This window comes from Calypte anna, chromosome 2 (assembly GCF_003957555.1).
Source record: "Calypte anna isolate BGI_N300 chromosome 2, bCalAnn1_v1.p, whole genome shotgun sequence".
NCBI classification, from domain to species: domain Eukaryota; kingdom Metazoa; phylum Chordata; class Aves; order Apodiformes; family Trochilidae; genus Calypte; species Calypte anna.
The window spans coordinates 100,804,146-100,829,187 of NC_044245.1; the positions used below are offsets into that span (position 1 = coordinate 100,804,146).

A 25,042-nucleotide genomic window follows, 5' to 3' on the forward strand; every position below is an offset into this window, starting at 1 on the left:
GGGGCCTGATAAGCTCTCAGCAACCGCTCTTTAAATTGCTCTTTCAATTGCTAAATCGCCTGTTTATCAACAGGCAACCATGCCTCAGGGCAGAAATTCTGTCTTTCCTATTTGTAGCCAGTGCACAGGAGTAGCATTCAGGCTGCTAAAAAATGTCATATATTTAAAAGACAGCAGCTCTTCCAATTGGAAGCCTGCAATAACGTTGCAGTTGTTTTATCCTGCCTTGCCCTCTAAGCCATTTGGTCAATAAAGTCAAATATAACATGAATAAAGTCCCTCCTGAGAGAGTCTATTCAATGGGCCACTAAGTTGATAGCAAACAGGATCTGAGTCACATGGACTTCCTCTGCCAGAAGACTGTAAGGACCATTGATTTTTTTTAAAAGAAGAACGGTAGGATGCTTTTGTGATAAAATCCCATAACATTTACACAAAATAGGACATTAAAAATTGGGATAAATTTCAGGGGGAAGTATGGAAGTGGAGGGGATGGTTAAACTTGCCTTAGGAATTTGGCAAAATCAAACACAAAAGTAGCCATCCTGCTGGTTAAGACCCAGATGGACAAATTAATGGTAAACATTAGCATCTGGCTCATCTCCTTTCACTGCTCAAAACGCCTGACCTGGAGAACAGTACCCAGAATAGATGTACAGTGAATCAAGTTTATTAAGATTAAAAAATCCTCCCCATCTTGTTACACAGGTGAAATCAATAGTGAAGTGCAGTGACCACATTTGGCAAACCAGGGTGGGGCTGGCAGAGGGGAGGTGACAGCACAACCCAACATCGCCCCCAGGAATGCCTGCAGCACCCGGTGTGTGTCAGGCAGTGAGCATCGAGAATGCTGAACAGGGGAATGCTATCAGGGAAGTCAAAAAATGCCATCATGCTCCTGGTTTCCTTTCCCAGCCTCCACAGGGAATGTGTATAAAGAAGCCTAATCTATGTCTTCTTAGTGAAAATCTCTTCTAAAAGGAGCAACACCTCTCCCACTTTTTTTTTTTTTTTTTTTTTTTTTTCCAGATCTTAGGATAATATGATAAAAGAAAGAGTGAGAATAAAACCTCTTTAATGCATCAACTTTAAAAACCCCTATTGTTTCTTTAGTAAAACATTGGAAAATCATGCCTTCAGGAAAGGCCAAGAGTCAAATTTTGTCTTTAACTAAACTGGGACATCTTTATTCATTTGCCTGAGACTCCAGTGAAGGCAAGACTTCACACATTCTGATTTCTGACTGAAAGTGATTCATTAGATGGTTCTCATTACCCAAAATTAAAATGAGGCCAGTGTTTAGTGGCACAATGCACACAGGAATTTCCAATGGGAAGAAGGAACCAGAAGAGCAAGGAAAAGATGGAAATGAGGCAGATAGCTCTTTAGTAGCTGTCCTTATTGTAGAAGATGTAAAAACAAATTACTGGAGCACCAAAGTGACCAAATTCTATTATCAGCCCTTCAGCTAAGGGAAATAAAGGCACAGGAGGATAGCTTTATAGCTCAGGTCAGGATACAAGTTGCCCATGCTTTGGATATATTCATGTTTCCACGCACTGTCATCGCAAATGCCTTTTCATACAATTAGTTCTGGGTTAGTTAATGATTTTTCTTTGATTAGGACATGATTTTCTCACACATTGCTCAAGTAAAATGCTCCTAAAACTCTTGGGAAGCCTAGCTGATCACAAGGTACAGAGTTGGGCTGTTAATGACCATGATGCTTCATCTCTTCCCTCCACTAATGAAGTCAGTGTTCTCCACATTTGTACTCCGCCATTAATTTTTCTAGGCTTTGAGTAGAGCCACTACTAGCAGAGCCAATAGCTTCTGATGGAAGCAGCAGGGTACAAGCATTAAGGAAAATCAGGCCACTGTGATCAATAAAACATTCAGCTTAAATCTCCATCTGCATGTAATCATGCATCATGCATTAAATCTGTGTGCAGGTCTATCTTGGGGCAGGCTGCTCCTCTGAAGCAAAGCTCTTGAAGGGGTGAGGTACAAGGTATGGCAGGTTCTGCATTTTGCCCCCAGAGATTGTGGCACATTTCCATGGTGTGCAACAGAAAACTACCCAGCAAAAAGGAGATACACGCCGACCAAAAAAAAAAAAAAAAAAAGAAACAAGGCTTCATTTCCTTTCAGCCCACTTGGGCTGTTGAGTGAACAATTGTACCCTGAGGATATGGACCTCAGAGTGGGATGAGGGAAAAGCACCCTTCACTCCATGTTGGCTTACACAGAGGCTGGGCACCAAACAGTAAAAGCAAAACTTCTAACAAGCAGGGTTGTTTTTTTTCAGAAAAAAAAACCTAGGCCAAATCTCTTCTCTCACCTCCCCAGTGACAACTATTTATGTCTCTTCAGTGGTCCTCTAAATCTCATCTCAGGTGACCCTAGTGAGATAATCACCTTTTCTCTCTCATTAGCCACAGAAGAGAGTAATTAATCCTGTGACCCATCCTTCCAGGCTCCTGCAATATTTAGGTTGTTGGGAAGAGGGTGTAAATCCATCCTCTTAATGGGGAGGATTACAGAGTTATGTGAAGCAACCCGACCTGTTTTGTTATTTGCAAAATATTTACTCCTTCCATTCCCAACTAAAAAGCAGGAAGGATGGGAAAGCAAAACCTATTGCATGTCATTTCAAGCAGCCTTTTTGCCAGCCTGTCTTTAGCAGCTGTGCTGAAAAGATTTGCCCCTCCCTGTCCCCTGTTGCTCTGCTTTTTTCACTAGGTTGTTTTTAATGTGGGTCACTTTCCCAAGCTGATTCATCACAGTGATTCACTGACAGCTGTAATGTCATGCCCAAAGAGGCAGCAGAGGATGGGGACAGCTTTGGGTGTTATCTCCCTTACTGAGTCAGTTGGGAAACCCTCAGCTTGGGGCAAAACGCTCCCCTGACAGAGAATCTGTCCCTGAGGAGTTGATAATTAGGGCAAAGTTTCTAAATCCCAAAATAAGCAGCTGAGATAGAAGCAATGGTCAGTGGAAAAGCCTTAGGGGTGTTTGAAACCTTATAAGCTTTTAGAAATTCCATCTGTTCTCAGCCCATGGGAGGGAGGTGATGGTGTTCTCTGCAGCTGTACTTGTGTATCTGTGTTTGGCATTCAGGTAAGACCACTGCATATTTTTAGGGGAAGAATTAGAAGTCTTAGTTACTTTTTGAGGCTTATCTTTTCAGACTTTCACAATGCAGAAATAGTAAGCAAGCCGAATTTCAGAGGAGGTAATTTGCAGGGCAAAGGGTCTGAAGCTCCCAATTCCCTTAGCAAGTGAGAAATAGAAGTAAAGCAGGTCAAAATCAGATCAATAATATGCCCATCTGTGAGAATGAGCACAATACTTATTTGGCTGATTGAAATTCATTAGGAAATCTAACTTTTATTATATTTTTTTAAAAAATTAAACATGTTAAGGCTTACAAATACTTGAAATGAGAGAAATGTGCTAATCCAATAAGAAATGCCCTCAGCTTTTTACTCTTCAGGCAAACATGCCTGATGATTTCTCATGCAAGAAATCTGCCCACAAGAAACTACTGGATGCTTCTGGATATATCTGTGGGATATGTGCAAAAGTTTCAAAAAAAGCCCAGATACTAAAACTGGACACAAGTTAACTCCCTAACCACCATGTCTCAGTAATTTTAATATAACTATGCAACTGCAATTTTGTTGCCAATTTTTTGTTTTAAATTCATCCAGGATGCCAAGCCTTGAGAAGAAGGCAAGGCAATACAAAAGCATTTCATAATGCAAAAAAGTTTCTTGGAATTTTGTAACGGCAAGAATATGATATTACATTTCAAAGGTGAGTTTGTGAGCCTATTGGTGAATCCCATTTAAGATATCATATGTGACATATGCAAAGTCACACATGCTGCTTTGAATACTGGACTACTCTCCCCCAGTTGACTGCATTCACTAAAATCAAAACGTGTAGGGACAGGAATTGGTATGTTTAGAGCTCTCCTCAGGGAAAAGTGTAAAAAACCACCAGAGACAATGCTCATTTCTGAAGCCATGAAGCAAATGAACATTTAATAGATTTTCATTTGCTACACAACTGAAATGTAACTGCCAGTGTCCTAGTTGCAATCATGCTGGCAGGTGTTTAATTGTTTATGCATATTTGAACCCCAGTTGCTTCATAAGAGAAGTTTTACTTCACTGCTGAGGCTGCTGAGTAAATAGCAAGTGTCCCCAGAAGCCAACAAAACTTTGAATAGCTGACAAGAGTAACTCGCCAATTTCCCAAAAAGTAAGGGAGTAAATGTTAGTCTTGAAAAGAGATTGCAGGAGGAAGGCTGGCAACAGATACCACAGGTTAGTTGCAAAACTGTGCACCATCTATTTTATTTGGCTTCTTCCTTTCCTCTCAAAATGTAGTACATACAGCACTAAAAATCTGGAACTTAGTGTCAGAAACTGCTACTGGCTGCCTGTACACTGTCAGCAGAATCTGATTCCTGACTCATAGAAGCTTTGAAGAACTGCTTGCAAAATGCAGAAAAATTAAGCTCAAAAGAATTTTCTCGGATGCATTGGCTACTTACAGAAGATTCATTGGTGCCAAAGATGTCTCGCACATCCCGGACTGTGTGTTTATTCTTCTTCCTCAGGGTCTGAGTGTAAGTGTTGTACCTCTTCTGTACTGCAGCAGCTTGAGTTCGGGTCAGAGTAGAAAGGAGGGCTTGGCCATCCTCCTCTTCAGCTCCCGAGATCAGTGTAGACAAACCCACATCTTGCAGCCATTCTGCCTCCAGCTCTCCTTCTGCAGAGGAAGAGAGTGTTACCAGGCTTGGCATTGGAGGGAGTGGGGGCTAAAGGAAGGGAAGTAGCACAGCAGACCACTTTCTTAGCCTTTACCTCCAGGAGACTCCACTTCCAATCTTTCTTAGTCCACACGTGTAAGTTAATTTAGTTTTGTCAACACACTGTCAACTCAGTTTGGCAATCTCTGCACAGGAAAAGTTCAGGAGAAGAACAGAAGATGTATTTTTTAACCTGTGCATCAACACATTGATGTGAAGGAGGCAGTAGACTGCCTAGCCTGTCACAGCAAGGTTGATAAAACTAGTTTTTCATTCAAGAGCATATATGTCTTCAGTTACCATTTATACCATGTTGTACCGGATGAAGCGATTTGACAAGTGGAACTTAAACTCTAATTAAAATAAGCAAAAATACTGAAATGGTGTCTACAACAGAATAATGTATTTGCACACTAAGGATGAGATTGGAGATGCCAGAGAGTCAGCTGATAATCAGAGACCTAGTGAAGATGACACACCAAGAGAAGTGTGATGTCCATCTAAGCCTCTTTTGGGCAAGATGGATAAGAGCCAGGACCACTCACTAAAGAACAAGGTTCAGGTAGGGGTAAGTATTCAAGGAGGTCAGCTTGGGGTGGAAGTTGCAGAAATAGTTACCCTTGCATGCTAGGTATCATCCTGATTTCTGTTAAAGACTGGCTAGCACTCTATATCCTGGGATTCCCTGATACCCTGATGAGTGACTAACACCTTCCTGAATCCTGTTCAGAATTTGTTTCTCAAATGGCAGCTGGCTCCATAGTGGGATCATGCGTGGTGTAAAAAAGGTTTTCTTTCCTCAGATTTCAGCTTGCTATCCGTTACATTAAATGAATATCCCTGATCACTGTTGGACAAGGAGAATCTCCCAGACTATTGTCTCCAAGTAATTTTATTTTTTTTCATCGTTGCCTTTTTATTTGTCCGCTTTTAAAGTATGGAGTCAGAGTCCTTTAAAATTCTCTCTTCACACAGGAGGTTTTGAGGGCCTTCATTTTAACCCTGTCTGTGAACAATCCTAGCTCAACAATGTGCTGTTTGAGACAAGGCAATAACTGCATTCCAGCTTTGACTGAGGAAGAGGTATTAGAAATAAACATGTCAAACAGGAAATGGATTAATTTGCAGCATGTTCTATAGAATAACTAGTCAATGAACTTATTGTTCTTTGTCCAGCACTGGTCCTAATGGCAGGTTGGTATTTCTACTCTCCCTTTATTGCCTCTTCTTGACATCAGAATGCAGGCAGATTGATAGATACCAGTTTGTTTCACTTTGACAGTTAAGATACACACAAAAAAGAAAATTACAGGGCTGGACTGTAGGGCATGTGAAAGAATTTTACACATGTGCCTTCAGTGACTTAGTTGTTAACTGCCTTGTTTCTTTTCAAAGCTCTACAAAATATATCTGCTTCTAAACCCCCTGTGTTCAAATGGGGTCTGGCAAGCCCTATATCCCATGAAAAAGCTTGTCTTCACTCTGATCCTTCCTGTATTCATAGATAAAATGGCAGGCTGCTCCTTTCACACTTTGAACCAATGGTTCTTCTACCATCTTCACTCTTCTTTCTAAAAAAGTATCTTCTCCTTTCCATGTGCCACTGTTCTAGCTGCACCCATTAATGTTCCTGAGGAATCTTAATATATTAATTTCAACACATTCCTTCCAAAAACTTTGCTTTTAATCAAACTTGGTTTTCATCATGCTTTGAAAAATAGTAAAGCAGACATGAATTGTACCTGCTTACCAGCCACCCTGTGACTTGTTTTCTCTGGCTTTTGCCCTTTTCCTGTTCCAACCACTTGCGAACAATAAATGAAGAAATAACGACAACAACCAGAGGAGTAAACCCACTACAGAGAATGAATTTCTGTATACAAAAAAGTCTCAAAAATTTATGACACAGAAGTTTAAATAAGGGCTAAAAGAAAAGCATATTGTTTCAGAAAACATTATTTTTACAGTGGTAGCTACTTATATAGCAGGGTCTTGATACAGTGTTCTATTCTGCTGCACCACAAGACAAGCATAATTAAGAGGGTTCCCTTTGGCTTTTTACTCTCTTTTTTTCAGAGTTTTCTGGGAAAAAACATGGGCTTTTCTTCGAATTTCAAATGTAACTATAACTAATTCACAGCATCATAGCCTTGTAACACCAAATGTTAAAGCAGTTTTGCATATCTCTGCCATCTTATATGTGACTTCCTCTTCCCTATATTCCCATTCTTTGTATCACGCATTACAATCTGCCTTTCTTTCTTAACCATAGTTACTAATGTCAGAAGAGTAAGTGTGCTCAAGTTTTCTTCTCTCGTGTGTGACGTGGCAAAACCCAGCACTGTGATTTTGAAAGTATCAGCGGAGTCTGGCTGTTATCCTTTGGCTTCCTTCTTGAGGACTCTATACCTCTTCTTCTAAAAGACATCTCAAAATGGTGACGAATATTTGGTTTTATTTTGCCCTGAGGACTTTCACATTGATTTTCAGTGGTCTAGTCCTCAGCAAGGGGTATTATCCTATTAGGAGTTTAATAGAATATTTCCAAGATTTATAATCCTAAAATAAATATAATCTCAAAGCTAACAACTAGGATGAGCCCTCCCTGGTTCTGTGTGGGTGTATACAATATATATGTGTGTTTAAAATAACAGTATGAAGGTAAATGATGCATGAAGATGTATTGCATTCTACCTCACATTTTCATTTTTAATTCATGACAAAGGGGGAAAAATCAATGTAATATAATGAAATGTAATCAGACAAATGGTGCTATGGCACTGCAGCAGAGTTTGCACTGTTTTGAAGATTTAGCTCAGCAGTCTAATGGAAATCTAATGGAAAAGTTTCTGAGAATGTAGAAAATAGCCTCCTGTATGGCCTTGTCATACTAACTTACCTGACTTGGTAACTCACATACATGTGAAATTCCCCTGACCAGGCAGATAAGTCAGGGATATCCAGTTCATGCTGACAATAGTATGAAGGAGACACTGAGATAGTCCTTGTTTCCTGGGGTCTCCAAGATAGAGAGCATGATGAAATTAATTTTCACAATAAGGACAAACTGATTGAGGCAAATTGCTTTTCTGCTTTTCCATAGCAATAACTGTAAAGTTCCAATGACACCTTCACTGTTTTTTACTTGAGACCACAGGCCAGCACAAAGAAATGCACTTTGGATTTAAGTTGCCAGACCATAACTCTCACAGCAGATCAAGACTTCTGATGAATAGAGGTGGTCTCCTTTTGTTTCTAGGAGAGCACTCTCTGAAACTATTGAGTAGGAGGTGATCCCTGGGGAAACAGTACATGGTTGGAGCTAGATACCACTGTGTTGGATACATGACTGGCTTAATAAAATAGCACCTTTTCCCCCTTTTCACCCTCTTTCCTGGTAGCAGAGTTAACAACATCCCATTGCACATCAAGGTAAGAAAAATACACTGTCTCTCATTCCTATAATTGTATGGGAAGAACACACCAATGTTTTAAAATCTCTTCCTGGATCAGTAATTACCAGACTAGTGACCACGATTCCCAAAAGCGTTACAGCAGTTATCACTGGGTCATGACCTCAAAAGAAATTTGGTTTCATCCTATAGTAACACCTGGTACTTTGTGTTGCACAATAGAATGCATTTGTAAGAGGGGTCATAACTGGAGAAAAATGAGAATTGCTGTTCTAGATGTTATCAAATCATCTAACACAAAGCTGCATTGCAACAAGGTAGTTCAGACCATTGCGTGTGTTTTCCAAACACACTATGAGAAAGCAGACAGGGAAACATTAACATAACAGAATGAGGCAGTATTATCTTAAACATAACTAGTACAAATGACAAATTAATTTTGACAGGTGAGGGGTCTGAATGATGTAGGAAGCTATATATTCAGATTTATCTCTAATCTCTCCTTGAATTACATCTAAATTGGGCAATCTCAGGGAAACAGGCCTTTAACAAAATTGTGATAGCACCAAACAGTATCTTTAAAGCTGCCTTAAGACTTTCATAACTCCTGCATCATCTCCAACTGAAAGCCAGAAAATTGAAAATTCCAGTATTCTAAATTAACTTTGTTTATTTTATACATTTTAATTTAGTTTAGTTAATTCTGGAGATGAAGTTTTCATTTACTCTCTTTTCTGCACTACCTGTCTTCCTGAAGCACAAGTAAAATAAATGCAAAAATACTAACTTTAGAAGCCAATTACCAGCCCCAGTGCATAAAGAAAATCGAATTATTGTTTCTCTCCAGTGACATCTCAAATATTGACTATGATGTTCAGAAGTGGAGCTACAATGTTCCTAGACCTAGTCTAGTACTAGGATGACACGAGGAGGGAGATCTGGACATCACTAAAAAGATGAGGCAAAGTTAGGGGATGAGGAAGAAGTGGTAACTGTGTGCTCACCATCAGCAGGTTTGAACTCCAAGAGCGTTGCTTCTTCAGCTCCATCTTCACTGCTCTCCTTGATACTCTCCACTTCACACCAGAAATCCTCCATAGAGGTGCTGTCCATGGAGGCCTGTGAGTTGGAACGACTGAATGCCGGAGGAGGTGTTGAGTCACTAGAAAGCATCCTGTTAAGTCTTCGACAGCGAGGGAGGGACTTTCTGCAAACAGTAATGGAAAGAGAAATATCTTGCTGTGTTCAAGAAGAGCTTGGATGTGGCACTCAGTGCCAAGGTCTAGCTCATGTGGCGGTGTTAGGTCATAGGCTGGACTTGGTGATCCCAGGGGCCCTTTTCAGCCTCAAGGATTCTGGGACTGTTTGATGATGCAAACTGGTACCATGCAGCCAAAGCCTGCAGCTAGGATTGCACCTCTTGACTTGGGAGCCGTGTGTGTCTGTGACACGGAAGGCAGGGAAGGCAGTGGAGGCAAAATGGACATTTCTGGTGGTTTTCATGATCTCTTGCTCGTAGCAGTTATGATTGGAAATTTATTTTGCATCTAATAATTTATCTCTTTAAAGTCTTTTAGTGTTTTACACTAAAGGGGGAACTCAGATGTAATTTCTATTTCTAACGCTGTTACCCATCTAATGAGACACTGGAAAAGTTTTTTACCTTTTTTTTTTTAATTTATTTTTAACTTTTTAACAGCCTCAGTTTCTCTTTTATCCCTTCTTTTGTTTATTGGCTGAAATGCTTCAGTGCAAAGTTCTTTTGGGAAAAATAATCAAACTTAGGAACTCTGAAAGATTTTACAAACTCATCTTGGCTCCACTGACTGGGCATATTATAAAGAAAAAAATTTAAAACTTGAAGTATTTAAATATTTAAATATTACATATTCCATGTGAAACCTTTTTAAAAATGATCATTTTTTTCTTAAGTTAAAGTAAATGAAGTCTTTGCAAATGTATCTTTGGAATGACTTTATATGTTCTAGGCCAAACAGAAAGTTTTGATAACAGGTTCAAAACCTAAATTCACTAAAATTCAAATTTAATGTTATGATTCAATACAGAGATTGAACCAAAACAAAGACGTTTGTTATTTACTTCTTTGTTCTTGACTGTTCCTGCTGTAAATTCTTGCAGCTGAAGGCAGTTACTCAAGTTCATTCATCAAAATCTTATAAAATACCCACCATGAAAAGTTTGTCTAACGTTCTTCTTTCACATTATTATGGCTGCAATACTGTAAGCAGCTTTTGTAAGTCTAATTACAGTGGTTACAGTAAACAGTAGTAATAAGCACAACAATATTTTTACAAAGGAATTGGGAGGTAATGTAATTAAGGTGGAGAGCTAGGCTACAGGACTTAATGGAAAATTCTGTCATAACATCTCCTGGCCTTCACTTATCTGAATTAATTCAAATGTATTTTCCCTTTCTCTTCCTTTTCTTTATGATATTCATCCTGCCAACAGACCTTTGTTTAAAACCACAGGCACCACTTTTACTCCACCAAGAAAAAAAAACCCAAAACAAAAACACACTTCCTTTTCAGTATTTCCCTGCTTGTAAAAGTTTTTGCAGTGGATGTATAAATAATATATTATTCACTGAAAAGAACTAGATGTGCTTTGCACTACTGCTGCAACCTTCTTCACAGCAAAGGGCTTGCTGCTTCCCTGAGGCTCCTGGAGCCTCCTTGCTTCATCTGGGTGGTCTCAGGCCATTCCTTCTCAGTGAGATCTGAGCCCCAGGTTCGGAACAATGGGGCACAACAAATCCAGCTTTGGACATAATCGGTGCTTAGAAAGAAACAAAGCCCAGGACTTTTCCTCTTTTGAAACACAGGGAGGTGTAATATGGATGATTCAGCTCCTAAACCTGCCCATGTATTCTAGGTCAGCTGCTGGGAAGCAGAGATTTCAGATGGGTGACAATATTTTGGCAGAAGAAAATGTACCAAGGCTCAGCAGAGACACAGGTTCCCCAGGAAGAGAAGCGCCATCTTCAGTGTTTCTCTCTTTGTTTTTATTTTTCCTCAAAAACATTGTTTGTTTTTAAACACAGCACTGAAAATGTTACTGTTTTAATTAGAACAAGCCACAGTCACCAAATCTGAGAAGAATTTGTGACACAAGTGTGGTTAAAGCTATTTGAGTGTTTTCCACATCGCTCTCCCTCTGGGGAAGCTCAAGCTCTTCAGTCAGCTTTTGTCTGCAAAGCCTCAAATGACTGAGGTCCCTGATAAATCATAATTACTGGAATTATGAATCTGGGAGGTATTTTCTTTGATTTGGTTTGGGTTTGTTTTTGTTTGTTTTTTAATGGATTGAGTTCTCTCTCTTCCCATCAGCACCATCAAGGAAAAAGAAAAAAACAAAACAAGCCTCAGAGGACTTAAATATCATGAGTTAATGCTGAACCAAGCCCCCTCGAGCACACTTTTTTAACTGCCAGAAGCAGAACCCCGAAGAAGCAGCCAGAACCCCCCTATTTCTTCCGCAGGGAGCTGGTGGGGACAGGGGAGAACACAGGGGAAACAACTCCTGCCAGCCAATTGCTTACTGCTGCGAAAAGCTGCACTCCTTTGTTTAAGAGGTGATAGTGAACATAAATAAGGGAAAAGGCAAAACTTCCTGGCACTCGAACTGCACTTGGGGCCCCGTTTCACTCTACAAGCAGAGAGAAACGCCCAGGCCTGGTGTCAGGCAGGCAGTGGGTGCCCACCCATGTCCTTCCCTGGGCAGGCTGGGGCTCTGTCTCAGCCCCCCATGCTGCCCCCCACTGCACAACTCCTACCCTTGCTTCGTATAAACCACTGTGAAAAATCAGTGCCTACATCTGCACAGCTCAAGAGGTCCCACATCAGCACTCATAGAAAGAAATGCTCTCGCCATTCTGGAAACAAACACGTGCTGGGATGAGAAGAGGGCTTTTTCCTCTGATAGCACCACTGGCTGTCATCATTTAGTCATGGTCAGGGAATTTAAAGATTTCCTGCCCTCCCAGCGTGAATCTCAACCATGACCCTTGTGCTCTTTACACCAGCCTGATCCTTGGGCTTTGACTGCATCAGCACTTCAAGCAAGCTCAAACCAAGGCTTTTTATTTCACCATATTAGGAAGAAAGAGGCTTGGTGGTTTGTTTCTTTTCCCCCCATACTGAGTATGCTGTTTTGTATATTACCATACCAAAAAGATAAATGGAAAACAGACCATGTAGCATGGCAACAAGTGCTCTGTGACAACTAGCTTTACCAAATATGTCTAAGGTTCCTGGGCAATTAACATATATTTACAACAATATTAAAAGTACAGAGCTTACTTGATAAATCAGCTGAACGGAGTCACCTGAGAACCTCATATGAGAGGCTTGTTACCTCAGCCTGGATTAAATCAAGTTGTGTAAAATTCCTGCAACAAGAAAGGTTAGGCAGAGGTGCTTTGTCCTTATTGGTAAACAGCTGAAGCATGCTTCCAGGTGGTCTGGTACAAGCCTTCTGCAATTATTCTGAGACTGCCTATTAAAAGCTCACTTATTTGAAAAGACCTCCAGCTGCTGTTTTGACCCATATACCTCTGACTTTTGTCCTGGAGGAAGTGGTCTATGCTTTTATGTGATAATGGCAGTTGTCTCCATTTCCTCCAGCCAAGGCTGCACAAAACAGTTTCAGGAAAAAAAGAAAAAGAAAAAAAATCCTACTGCAGAATCAAAGCATATTCTTCACTGCTTTTAATTCCTTCTTGAAGGACACTGGATGATCACTGACTCAGCAAGATGCCTGCCTGTCTCAGAAACAGCTGAACAAGCCCAAGTTACCTGGGAAGTTTCAGAGCAGAAATCCTGTCTTTCTGATCCCTTTTTCACCCTCCAGTCTTTTTAGCTTCTTTTTCTCTTTTTCTCCATGTTTGTAGAGAAGTTTAAAAGGATAAAATGTCTTCATTAAACCAATCTGCTGTTCTCACTGAAAACCTGAAAACCAGTCTCCTTTGGTAGGTAGCAATCATAAAGCTAATGCTCACTTTCATTTGCTCCCTCACACACTTGGGCAGTGGCAAGCTAATCTGAAAGGCTTGCACAGGAGGGATTTCAGATCCTGGCTTCTAAGATGGAAAATACTGGGAAAGGATAAACCTTAAAGCACTGAGCAAAAATTAAGGTGACTTCACTGAATAAGCTGAAATTGTTTTCAGGGTGGAATTAAAAACCAAAAACCAAACCCAACAAAACCAAAAGCCAAACAGACAAAGGAGAGATAAAGAAAGAAGGGAAAAGTATACTACAGTGGCCAGTGTTATCAAAGAACACCTCTCTTACTGGATATTGGTCTCAGAAGTGAGGGTTAAAGAGTGCCAGTAAGGAGAAATATGATACCATGCAGGAAGTTTTCTGTGGAAAGATTTTTGCAAAGGAGCAGGGTATTTCCATGTGGCACAAGGAGGATGATTCAACTGTGCATGACTCTGGTTTTGTCCTGGTGTATGCTTATAACACTGATGAAATACAATAGCAAACCAGCCCCACTGAACCTATATTTTCTGTTCTGTGTATCGTGCAGAAGGGTAGTGTTTAAGGTCTGAGAGCACACACTGATTTCAGGATAGCCAAGCCAAATACTCAATAAGCAATTCTTGCCCTATCTCCAAGTAAAGTTTTGTCAAAACATACGAAGAGCTGGTTCAGTGACACCTAATGATTGCTCACAGGCTGACTGAAGTTAAATCCAGGCTTGTGCTTTCATTTTAATTAGCTAATGGGTGGTAAAGAATCTATAAAACAAACAGAAGCAATAAAGCCATCTTGTAGTTAAAACCATCACTTAATCCTTGTTTACACAGAGAGCCAGGACATCTTACTCATGTGGTCTGTTATGCTTCATTTCATTCAGCGGGTCCTGAACCTGCTTCACAACAATTAGTCACATAGAAATGATAAAGATGAGGGAAGCAAAGTGTCCTGGTCATTTTAGGACCACAATCCACCTTTATGTACTGAAATGTTTCTATCAGTACAGCCACTTAATGTAGTGTAGTCAGTAACACATGAAAAACACAACAGTGGCAGAGTACAGTGTTCTTTCCTATATCCCGAACTTCCTTGTTTTCAGTTTATCATTACAGTTCACCAAGTTCTGACAAAAAGTAATTACCCTCTCTCTACTCCTCTGCTCAGCTCTTCCCTAATGTAAAACATGGGATGATAGCTTGCATCGACAGGGAAATAAAATGTATTCTTTATTAAGAGATGTATTTTTCTCTGTTCTGAAATGTTAGGAATCAAATTTTTATTTGTTTTGTTTTGGTTTTTTAATAAAATGCATGCAAAATCTAGGAAAAGGAAGAGTCCAGCAACTGGAAATAGTATGTATGTGCACAGTTCAAGATACAGCTCACTCTTATCCCAAATCTCCTGTCTTCTGGCTCCTTCCTGACAACCCTATTCCAGCACTGCTTGCTGCCTCCTTGTTTCATTCTCTCTGTGCTTGGTGGGGCATATCTCAGACAGTATCACCCCAATTCTATCTGCACACTTCTGGTTCTGATTATTTTGCAGATGTTAGGCAAGTTGTAGGCAGTGGATCCTAAAGTGTCCTCTTTGTTTCTCTAATGCCTAGTACAGCAAATATTTAATATATTATGCTCACTGATTTCACTGAGGTGTCAACCCAGCCTCCTTTTATAACAGTATTTCAGTGAGAAGCAAAATAGGATTTTATTTCATTATTAATTTTCTCATCCTTCTGTCTCGCAGAACTCTAAAATCGTCTTAACCTTATTTCTCTTTGTTTGGGTTTGAAAATAATCTGAATCATCACATACATGTATCACCTAGACTTAAAAAGACAGGAATCCAGTATTTTTCATGGTTTTGTATTCTACAAAGCGTTCTACTAAACATGCTTTTTTTCAATGATTATTTTTATTATTATAGGTGTTTTTCTATCTTTGCAAACATTTTTTTTGACTGAACAGATTTGTTTAATGAGTCTTAATACTTAAAGAATTTAAAAAGACTTAGAAGATTCGAAGGAATTAAGAGAGTTTAATATATTTATTCATAACTCATCTGCAATTCATCAAAGTACTAACAGGAGTGAGGAGAGCCATCTGCAGAGCTTGCATGCCAGTGTTACCTGCCAGCATTTAAAAATGCATTTCACCTTGGATGCTTCAGCTTTCTCTTATGCAGCTTTTTCATAAGCAGTATGGAAATCCCCCATCTGAAACAAGGGCCACATTATGACTGCTCTGTGGCTGAGCATGAAGATTGCAGAAGAATCTCCCTCTGTCTGTGCATTTCAATGGAAGGGCTCTCACAATCAGACCCTTTGAGCCAGGGGAGGGCAGGGAATATGCTCTCTAGGTATTGCCTGCTGGCAATGATGCCCTTTGGGGACATGACCCAGACCTCTCCTCCACACTGGCAATCATATCACTTCAGTCGTGGCCTGATGGGACTGAGACAGTGCCCTACATGGCTTCAGTGTGTCTGTCAAAATCTGAAAGGAACTCTATTTTGTCTTCATTCTCCTAACAAAGCTGGTCCTAAAGGGCAGCAGGGATTCCCAAATGATTAACACTAACAACCGTATGTTCTGTTAAGCATTTTTTTTTCCAGATGAATTGGAAAAGAATTCTTTTCACACAGAAATTTTGAATGTTGAAGACTTCAAGACACAAGCAGATCATGGCAGAGTAGGTTAGGTGTCATTTTCAGTGGGTATGGGCAAGACAAGAAGCATCTGGACATGGCCTACAGCAGGCAAAAGCTGGTTGTAGGCAGCCAGTTTAAGCATCTTAAGCATTTCTGACACATTTTTATTGTTAGAGGTGCCAAATTTTTTCTGTTGTGTTGGTGTTTGCTTAAGTCTAATTTCTTTTTATATGGAACAAAGCCATGTACATAGGGCAGACCAAAGTTTTCCAGGAAGAAGGACAGGCATGTGGGCCATGGACTGTAGGCTTAGGAAATCCTGTGCTTCCAGGAAATGTTTGATCTATTGTGCATGTACAGTACAAGGAATTTGTGTCTGAGCATTGAATGCACTAAATTTGAAGTTCACTGCACATATGCCCCAGGGCTGATGAAGGCCTCCATCACTGTGCCTGCCCCATACAATTTATTCACTCATATTGAGTAGATACCTCAAAAAATTCCAGATGCCTGGCACTCAGAGATCACTAGGGAGCTGAGCACCTCAAAAGCCAAGATAAACCCTTCAAATTCCACATGGACTGAATTTGAAATCAAGATGTATGACAGCCCTGTATGACACAGTCCTGTAACATTACCAGTTGTTGGGATGCATTACCTAGTTTAGCCACACAGCAAGCATGAGGCAGACATATTTGATCTGCAGCTTGGTGCAAGCAGCTACCCAGTGTCTTACCCCACGTTAGAATCAGAGTTATATAAATGGAAAGGAGGGAGGGAGGCACAAATGCACGCGATTCCATCTAAACTCTGGTACTGCATGATGTTTAAGGCTGTTCACTGCAATCACTTGGTCCCTCCCCAGAGAGCCATCTGTAGGTAGTGAGATAGATCCCTCAAAAGGCAGTGGAAAAGCTGTATTTCTCTTTTGCTTCCTACTGCTCTGGCAGGGTCTCTGATAAGGTAAGAAACAGCCCTGTAAGTACTCCCTGGGGATAGCATCATCTCAAGCCAACTGGTGTACATACATGCATCTGTGTGCAACTAAAAATACCAAGGAGATTGGGGGTAGGAGGGTAATGTGAGGACTAATCCAGAATCTTTTCTCACAATAGAATTGACTACCCTGTGCCAGTAACTCACACTTATGCAGACTCATAATACAACAGGATACAGTTAAAACTGCAGGAAATGCACAGGTTTGAGAGCTCCAGTGAGGCTTAAATCATTCAACAAGCAAAGAAGCAAACCAAATAAAACCCAGAGGGGATGTAAACTGGGCAGTGTTAAAAGATTTTTGGCTGTAGTAGCAGAAATTAAATTTTATAAAGAGAAAGAAATATTAAAATACTCATCAGGCACAATGAAAATGCTGAAATATAATTGGTCAAGCTTCCCACAGCTGTCAGAGCAGCTTCTAACTTCAATTGCATTTATATAGCAAGTGTCGAAGACTATATGCTGATTTTTAGTTCAGAAGATTCTAAAGGAACTTCTAAAGGATTCTAAAGGATCAGCCCAGTTATTACCACTATGGAACTCACAGTATTTGAGTTTCTTTCTCTCAAACACTTTAAAAGGCAAATTAAGTAACTGTGGTTGAATTAAGGTAGCAGCATAAAGAACTGGGCTAAACTATCTGCCAGAAGACATCCAATGCAACTACATACCTTGCAAATATAAGCTCTTTACGGTCCTGACGTAATCTGTGACAGAAGACATACTTCTAGGAGCGAACATGTAAACTAAACAGGAGCTTAAAGTCATAAAACAGAATCATGGAACCATTATGGTAGGAAAACACTGTTAAGATTGTTGATTGCTTTGTGCTTAGTTTTCAGTGAACTCCATCTATTGCTTTCTCCCTTCCTATAATTAATGCACCCTTTCAAGTAAATGTTACCACTCCACCCACTACATTTTTTTCAAAGTCATCAGGATCTAGGCAAACGTAGTACTTATTTTAATGAGCTGCTTATTTACATGAGTTACTGTATTTATTAGGAAAGATTTTTTCACTGAAAGGGTTGTCAGACATTGGAACAGTCTGCCCAGGGCAGTGGTGTAGTCACCAACCCTGGATGTATTTATATCATGTGGGGACCTGGTTCTTAGGAACATGGTTTAGTGGTGAACTTACAGTGTTAGTCAAAGGTTGGACTGAATGATCATGAAGGTCTCTTCCAACCTAAGACATTCTGTGATTCCATGTTTCCCTTTTAATATGTTCTAATGTATATGGAAGACAATGGCTGAACTACATAATATGAATATGTAAATTCTCTAATGTATTAATTTAGATTTTCATAGTAGAAGCTATAAGTTATCCTGAAATTCATGAGAAATCATTTTAGACATTGTACTTGATAGTATTCACAGCTTCACAGGACAGAAATCAAGTAAAACAAAGCAACACACTGAACTTTTAAAGCTAAGCAATATGCAACTTTTAAAGTTATTTTCTTGAAAAAAATACTTATGTGGGGAAGACATAGTTAGATCTTTTGACAGAGTGAGAAGCAACTCCTGGATCTGATTCTCAGATAGTTACAAATTGTTACAACCCCACTGGCTTAATTTAATCGTTTATGTTTAAATTCAGAACAGCCTTCTTTGTACTATTGCTATTGTTGAAGTTACTACAAATCACAAAGATTTCATGAGGAAATGTCCTTCTCACCATTTAGATTTTTCTTAACAGTTCTGGGTTGGCTGTCAGTCAATTCAGAAGCCTCAGCCTGTTATTTTCCATGGTGTATTGTACTTTGTGGGATACTGAATCATTCAGAAGTAACAAAAAAATCACTGGAAAATGCTATAACTAAATACAAATCGAGATGAGCACATAGTTCTATTTTTTTCCACGAGCACATTAGTAAAGACTTTATGAGTTACTTTGGAAAGAGTTCTAAATTTCCTGAATTGAATATTCTTTTGTTAATGAGACTGCCTAATAAAGCAGCCTAGATAATTAATGTGCAATAAGTGTAGACAAATCTTGGAGAATATCTCAAAATTCCTACTTTTAACTGAAGAAAAAAAAAAAAAGGTTGTGCATTAGTTGCAAACTGATGGACAGCCTGAGACTGGGTAACTTAAGTCAACATAAGGCCTCATCTCTACCTCTATCCCCCTTTCCATCCCTCCCTCTGCAGCCATCCTTAAGCCCTGTCACTTTCCTCTCCTTTTCCATTGTCCTGAAAACAGGTCCTGCTGAACTGGTAAGAGCCTCATGCAGAGGTGGAGCTATCAGGGATAGCTGATAAGGCCTCTCTGTGCAAAAAGGAGGTGACACCAGTGTGGCACAGGGGGACCTGACACACAGGATTGCAGCTGATGGGTGTTTTTTCACATGTTTCTCTAACAGCATTTAACCATTTTACCTCCTCATCAGAAGAAGGCATGTACCAGCTTCTCTCTGCATCTAGCTATAAATATTTACAAAATGCTCAGACTCAAAGCAACCAGGTTTCTTTATATTCCAGAAAAAAAAATTACTAAAAATCCCAATCAGCTAGGCAATATTAACAGAGGTAAATTCTTTTGGTTCTGCTGAAGCCAATAGCAGTTTTGGTAATGCCATGCACATTTCACCTCCATGCTTTAAAAAGCAAGCTATACGAGAATAGTTTTTTGATCTACATTTTTGAGGGAAAAAAGGAACAACTGATTTCTTGCTAATTAACTCATCTTCTCTTTGGTCAAAATTTTAGAATTGTTCACGCACTTTATAATTTAATAGAGGTATAGTATTTGCCAACCTCTCCCACTTAGGACATGAATAGCAGTGTTAGCATAAGGCTGAATTTAAAGCAAAAGCAGATGACTGCTATTGCAGATTGAATTTTCATTTTTAATAAAAGCAGAGAGATGTGTTGACAAGAACCTCTTGAGTGTTGTATGTGTGTAGCAGCATTACCAGTACTACGATAAGTCATGGTGAGATGATGGAAAATATAACCATAAGAGAGGACAGAGCAGAGCTGAAGATGAAGACCAGAAACTTATTTTGGTGAACATGAACACAATGGACAGGAAATACCAAGCAGAAGATCACATGTCTCCAAAGAGCAGACATTCTCATTTTCTGAGGAAACAATGGAACACAAAATCAAATTTACTTTATTAGATACTCAGGCCTTCAACAGAGGAATGAAGGGGGAAAGTTAAAAAAACAAAACCAAAAACAATGAGTTTTCTTATACTTTAGTTATGCAATTCCAGTCAATGGGGTATAAAAGATTTTCTCTGATCTTAAACTGATTTCTAGGCTTATGCTAAAAAGATACAGGGAAGATCTTAATGAGAATTGTCAGGGCTACAGCCTAAGTTTCAGGTTTTTTCTAATTTGTGTTGAAATGTTCATACTATATGGCTATGAAAAATATGATTTTTCTATGGAAAGAGCCAAGTGAATCAGTGATGCTTCCAAGCCACTTGGACTCCAGTGAGAGCTGGAATGTTTGACTGTTACACATTTTAACAATGCCCATAAAGAAGACAAATAACAGAATAAGAAATGACATGTCTTAAATGAGACTACTGGTACATGATGCACAGCAGCTTTCCAGTGTCTTTCAACTACCTTTTTCTCCTTCTGCTTATATTATTTTAGAGGTTTTTCTCAAATATTTAATCCATGACCATTGAGGAAAACTGCAGTACATCAGGTATTTCAAAATTAACTTTTCAAATACACTGCAGCTCCTCAAGCTTATGGAACTAGAAAGACCACTAATATTCACAAAACATGGTGCCTTTGTCCACAGTTCCTCCATGATACGAGTTATTCTGCTGAAAGCAGACAAATTACTCTTGCATATAAGGTCTGAAAATTTAAATGCCTTAATATTGATGCAAGGGAAATAAGAGGTAGCTTTTGGAACTCTCTGAGGAAAATGGGTTCATGGTGGAGAGAAGTCTTCCAGGATCAGAAGATGTAGAAGGGTAATATAACCTTAGCTTCTAACATCTTAATATGTGTACAAAATGCCTGTTCATGTTCTCCAGAGAAGCAGAAACTCTAGGCAGCCCAGAACCTTGCTAGAAAGTTCTATAACACCTTTTGTAGACTTAATGTCTAACAGGAACGGATTACTTATATCTATTTTGAAAGCTACTGGTTTGTTCTGGTTTATTCTAAGCTGTTCTGCGTTTGAATCAGGTCATGTTGGGAGAATGGAAAGAGGCTATCACAAAGAAGTTCTTTAGTACAAGGGTGGTGAGACTCCAGGACAGATTGCCCAGAGATGTTGAATATGCCCCCTCCCTGGAAGTGTTAAAGGCCAGGATGGATGAGGCCTTGAGCAACCTTGTCTAGACAAGAGGTGTTCTTGCCATTGGAGTAGATGATCTCTAAGGTCCCTTCCAACCAAAGCCATTCTCTGCTTCTATGATTCAAGCTGTGTTGAGTTCTCCTCAGTCACAGCTGGGAACCTGAACCAGAAACCAAATCATGTGGTGGATAGTAACAACAGAATCAGGAGTTTGGTAACTACTAAAACACCCCAACCCCCTTGCAGTATTTAATTACCTATATAAGCAACAGCAAATTCATCATAACAGCACCATGGAGATGTTATCAAGTCAGTATTACAGAGGGAGGCAAAGGAACTTCTGTAAAATCACACAGATGTGATTTGCCACAGAAGAGGGTTAAAAATATGAGAGCAAGTTCGTGACTTAAAGCTATAGTACACAGTGAGCAATAGAGACCCTAATCTTCTGTAAGTCCTGCAGAGCTTGGCTGAAGTTTCTAACTGATCTTTGTCAGGTCTGTACATATTCTTGGCTGGATAGCATCTAAAAAGCAATTAATATTGCTACGCAAACATATTAAATCATGTTTGAAAGCACACATGCTCACGTCAAATGAGTACAACTAAGCTTTTTTTGTGCCCTCTGTCACCATGAGTACATGTTCCTCTTCCCACTCCTGCCTCCATAACAGCCATGATCCATGATAGGAGGTAAAGATTCACAGGGCACTCATCCATCTTTTAATGATCGTGTTAGATGTTTCACTATGCAGGCACTTTACAAATGTTGTGAAGCTGTAATGCTATCCTTCCCATGAGGACACCAAATTACTTATCCGTGCTTCTGATATAAAGCATCTTGGCTGAACTGTTTCAGCTCTTTTGCTCTGGAAGATTTCCAGTCAAGGGCTGTATTTATGTCAGTTACAATTGATTCAAAATGCTTCCACAGGATCTCGAACAGACTAACACATCTTCACTAGTTGAATCTGAAATGGAGACAATAGATGGCTTTCCACGAAAACAGGGGAATAATCATGCTTGTACCTCTAGTTCTTTCATTTGAGTTGGCACACCTGGTAGGAATTCAGCCACTGCTTACAGCATCTTTTCTAGACTTCCAGAAGAAAGCCTCTTCCAAAAGAGACTTAGGATGGTTGTGACCTAACTCCTGTTTTCATGGAAGGACTGAAGGATTCAGGGACACAAACCTATGGATTTACAGGGAGAACAAATGCTCCTGCACACAAAGTCAGTTTTGAAGGTGGTACTTAGGCTTTTAAGTCAAAGAAGCACTTGCAAAAAATTGCTTTAAACTTAATTGTATACCATATTGTATTTGTCTTTAAAGTTCTTGTTTTTATGTGCAAATTAAGATTTTCCAGTTTCCTGGGATTTTGACCACCTAAATTCAAACTTTATCTTTTAAATTTGGCTTTGATTAACACAGCTGTTATTTATTCTTTTGCTTGGCAGGAGCTTCTGCAAGACCGCCATAAAGTCAGCCTGTTTGTATTGCATTGTACTGTTAATCTCCTTTTCCTTTATGACATACTTACACAATATCCTAAGGGGAGGATTATTATCCATATATATGGATTCATACTGGCATGCAAATATATGTGTGAATACACAACAAAGATGGGAGCAAAGGGAGGGAATATTTTAGTAATCTCCTAAAAGTCTTTGTGCAAATGTCTAGATAACACATAAAAGGGAATGTTTTGTAAGGCACAAACCAGGGGAGCAACATGAATTTTTTGCTAAATAGAAGCATAATTTAAGATAAGAACAGACTATTCAGAGTAGTTGGAATCAACTGGGTAGAAGAAAGATCTGTCAAATTAGGAGGCTGCTATATTATTATGATTACTTACGCACAGCTCCCCACCTAAGGTTTTCCAAAAGTGCATGTTCAAAGAGACTTTCTAATATGAAGTAATTAAAAGAACTGAAGAACATATAAAATTGTTTAGAGTTGTTAGGTTAATTTTCATCAGAACTTGGTCATTATCTTAAAAGAGCATCAACAGCTGAAAATTCCTGGCTATCCAGGAACATCTACAGTTCTGTGTCTGACAGAGACATTCTGAATGTCTTTTCAATGCATGGACAGGATCACCTTCATATAGAACAACAAAGACAGTGATGGGAGATCCCTCAGAATTCTTCCATTCATATGAAAAAGGAGTTACAAAGTCACACAAAGCTGTCTGGGCAACTGGTTATGCCAGTGAGCCCTAACTCCTGTCCTGGCAGAATATTACTGGGACTCATAATGAGACTATATTTGCTGAAGAAATTAGTGCTAGGAGTGTAGCAGTCTGGCAGAAATTTCACAATAATCCTGTTGATCTGTTTCTCTTTCCCAAATAAATCAGACAAGGATCCAGGTAGCAAAAGTCAAACCTCCCGGCATACTAGTTGCCTGTATTTCCTTTCAGTGAGCCATGATGTTTGACAAGGGAAAAAGAAAATCCCTGCTAATTCATTCTGATCAAAGATGGTTAAAAGCTATTATATAATCATCATATTTGACCATGATCATGATATTGTGCTGTTCTGCAGCATCTTGATGCCCTTTCAGACTTCTTTTTGATCCCCGGTATAGGCCTCATGCTGCCTCTACAGAGGGAATAACAAGAAATCCTTGAAAACTTTTCCCCAAGGCAAGGAGTATTATTTCTGCTGACTGTCATGACCCCAGCTCATGATAGTTTGCTGCAGGGGGACTTTGGCACCGGAAAGGTTGTGCTGGCCATTTCAGTGTGTGCAAACTAACATGAGGCAAGAGCTGCTAAATGAAACTCATGAAACACTCCTGATGTTTTCTTTCAAGTTGCAGAGCTGTGAGCATCATGCCAGCCATCCAGCAGAAGAAAAACACCCTGAAATCCCTCCTTGAGGGATGTGAAAGCCTGTCCTTGAATTCTGGATTTATGGTCTATTGTTTGCCTTTTCATTTATTTAGACTATATAAACAAGCTTCCAGTTTCCTCAAAAAAATGTGAACAAGTCCTGGTTTCCATCTCCCTTGATTTTTCCCAGTTTTCACTACTAGGTACACAGTCATAGATGCTTTTCACCACCAGTTCTCTGTTTCTCTGTATTTTTAACTGGATATCAGGCAAAAGCACTTTCAAAGTGGAAGTAGGCATCAGAAAAGCCTATGCTACCTGTGAATCCCTGCCTGCACAGAAAAGAGCCACATTTGAGCACAGTTTTTAAAAAGTGGACTTGTATAATGTATCTGTGAATGGTAAAACATTTTAGCTCATTTAGCTATGCAATCTGTAAGAACAGGTCACTTAAATTGTCACATCTGGCTTTCCTCCCATAGAATGATAGAAGTCATAGGTTTCTTCTTTCCTTAGAGCTTTCCTTAGGTTTATATAAAGCTCTACTAGTGCAAGTCAAATTATGGCCAGGACACTGAACTGCGATATGCATGAGTATCATAAACATTATATGATATCAGAAGGCAAAAGTTGAAAAAGACAAATTTCTGACCCCGAATCAAATTAAAGTAAAAATGAGGAAATCTGTGATTAAACTAATTTAGAGCAACAATTCCGCTCCCTCTGGGACATTATTCCAATGGTAAATGTTTATAAACAGAATAAATGGTAGGGAAAAGTTCTATTTTAAAATTTCCTAGAGGCACACCTTGCTAATAAAGCCTTGACTGAGTTCATGTTTTTAGATTCTAGAATCATATTTTTGTATAACTTAAATCAACACAAAGCATGCATAAACCCATCCTACAGTCATTCTAGCCATACCTCTGTATAGTTGTTTTGCTACAGTGTATAATTTTTTTTGTTGTTGTTCCCCCCTTCCCATCCCAGTAAAGCTGGAAAATTCTGCTAGTGATAACTCTGACAACTTGCTCCCCCT

General features: G+C 39.4%; 1 protein-coding gene across 1 annotated transcript in view; it reads right to left on the bottom strand.

The window, feature by feature from the left end:
* Positions 1 to 25,042, bottom strand: part of ARHGAP28 (Rho GTPase activating protein 28) — a 72,126-nt gene that overhangs the window by 21,110 nt on the left and 25,974 nt on the right. Inside the window, exons 2-3 of the mRNA XM_030445254.1 lie at positions 9,240 to 9,442; positions 4,565 to 4,782 (exon numbers count right to left, since the gene is read on the bottom strand). Of these exons, the coding sequence (XP_030301114.1) occupies positions 4,565 to 4,782; positions 9,240 to 9,442 (421 nt within the window). The remainder of the gene's footprint in view (positions 1 to 4,564; positions 4,783 to 9,239; positions 9,443 to 25,042) is intronic.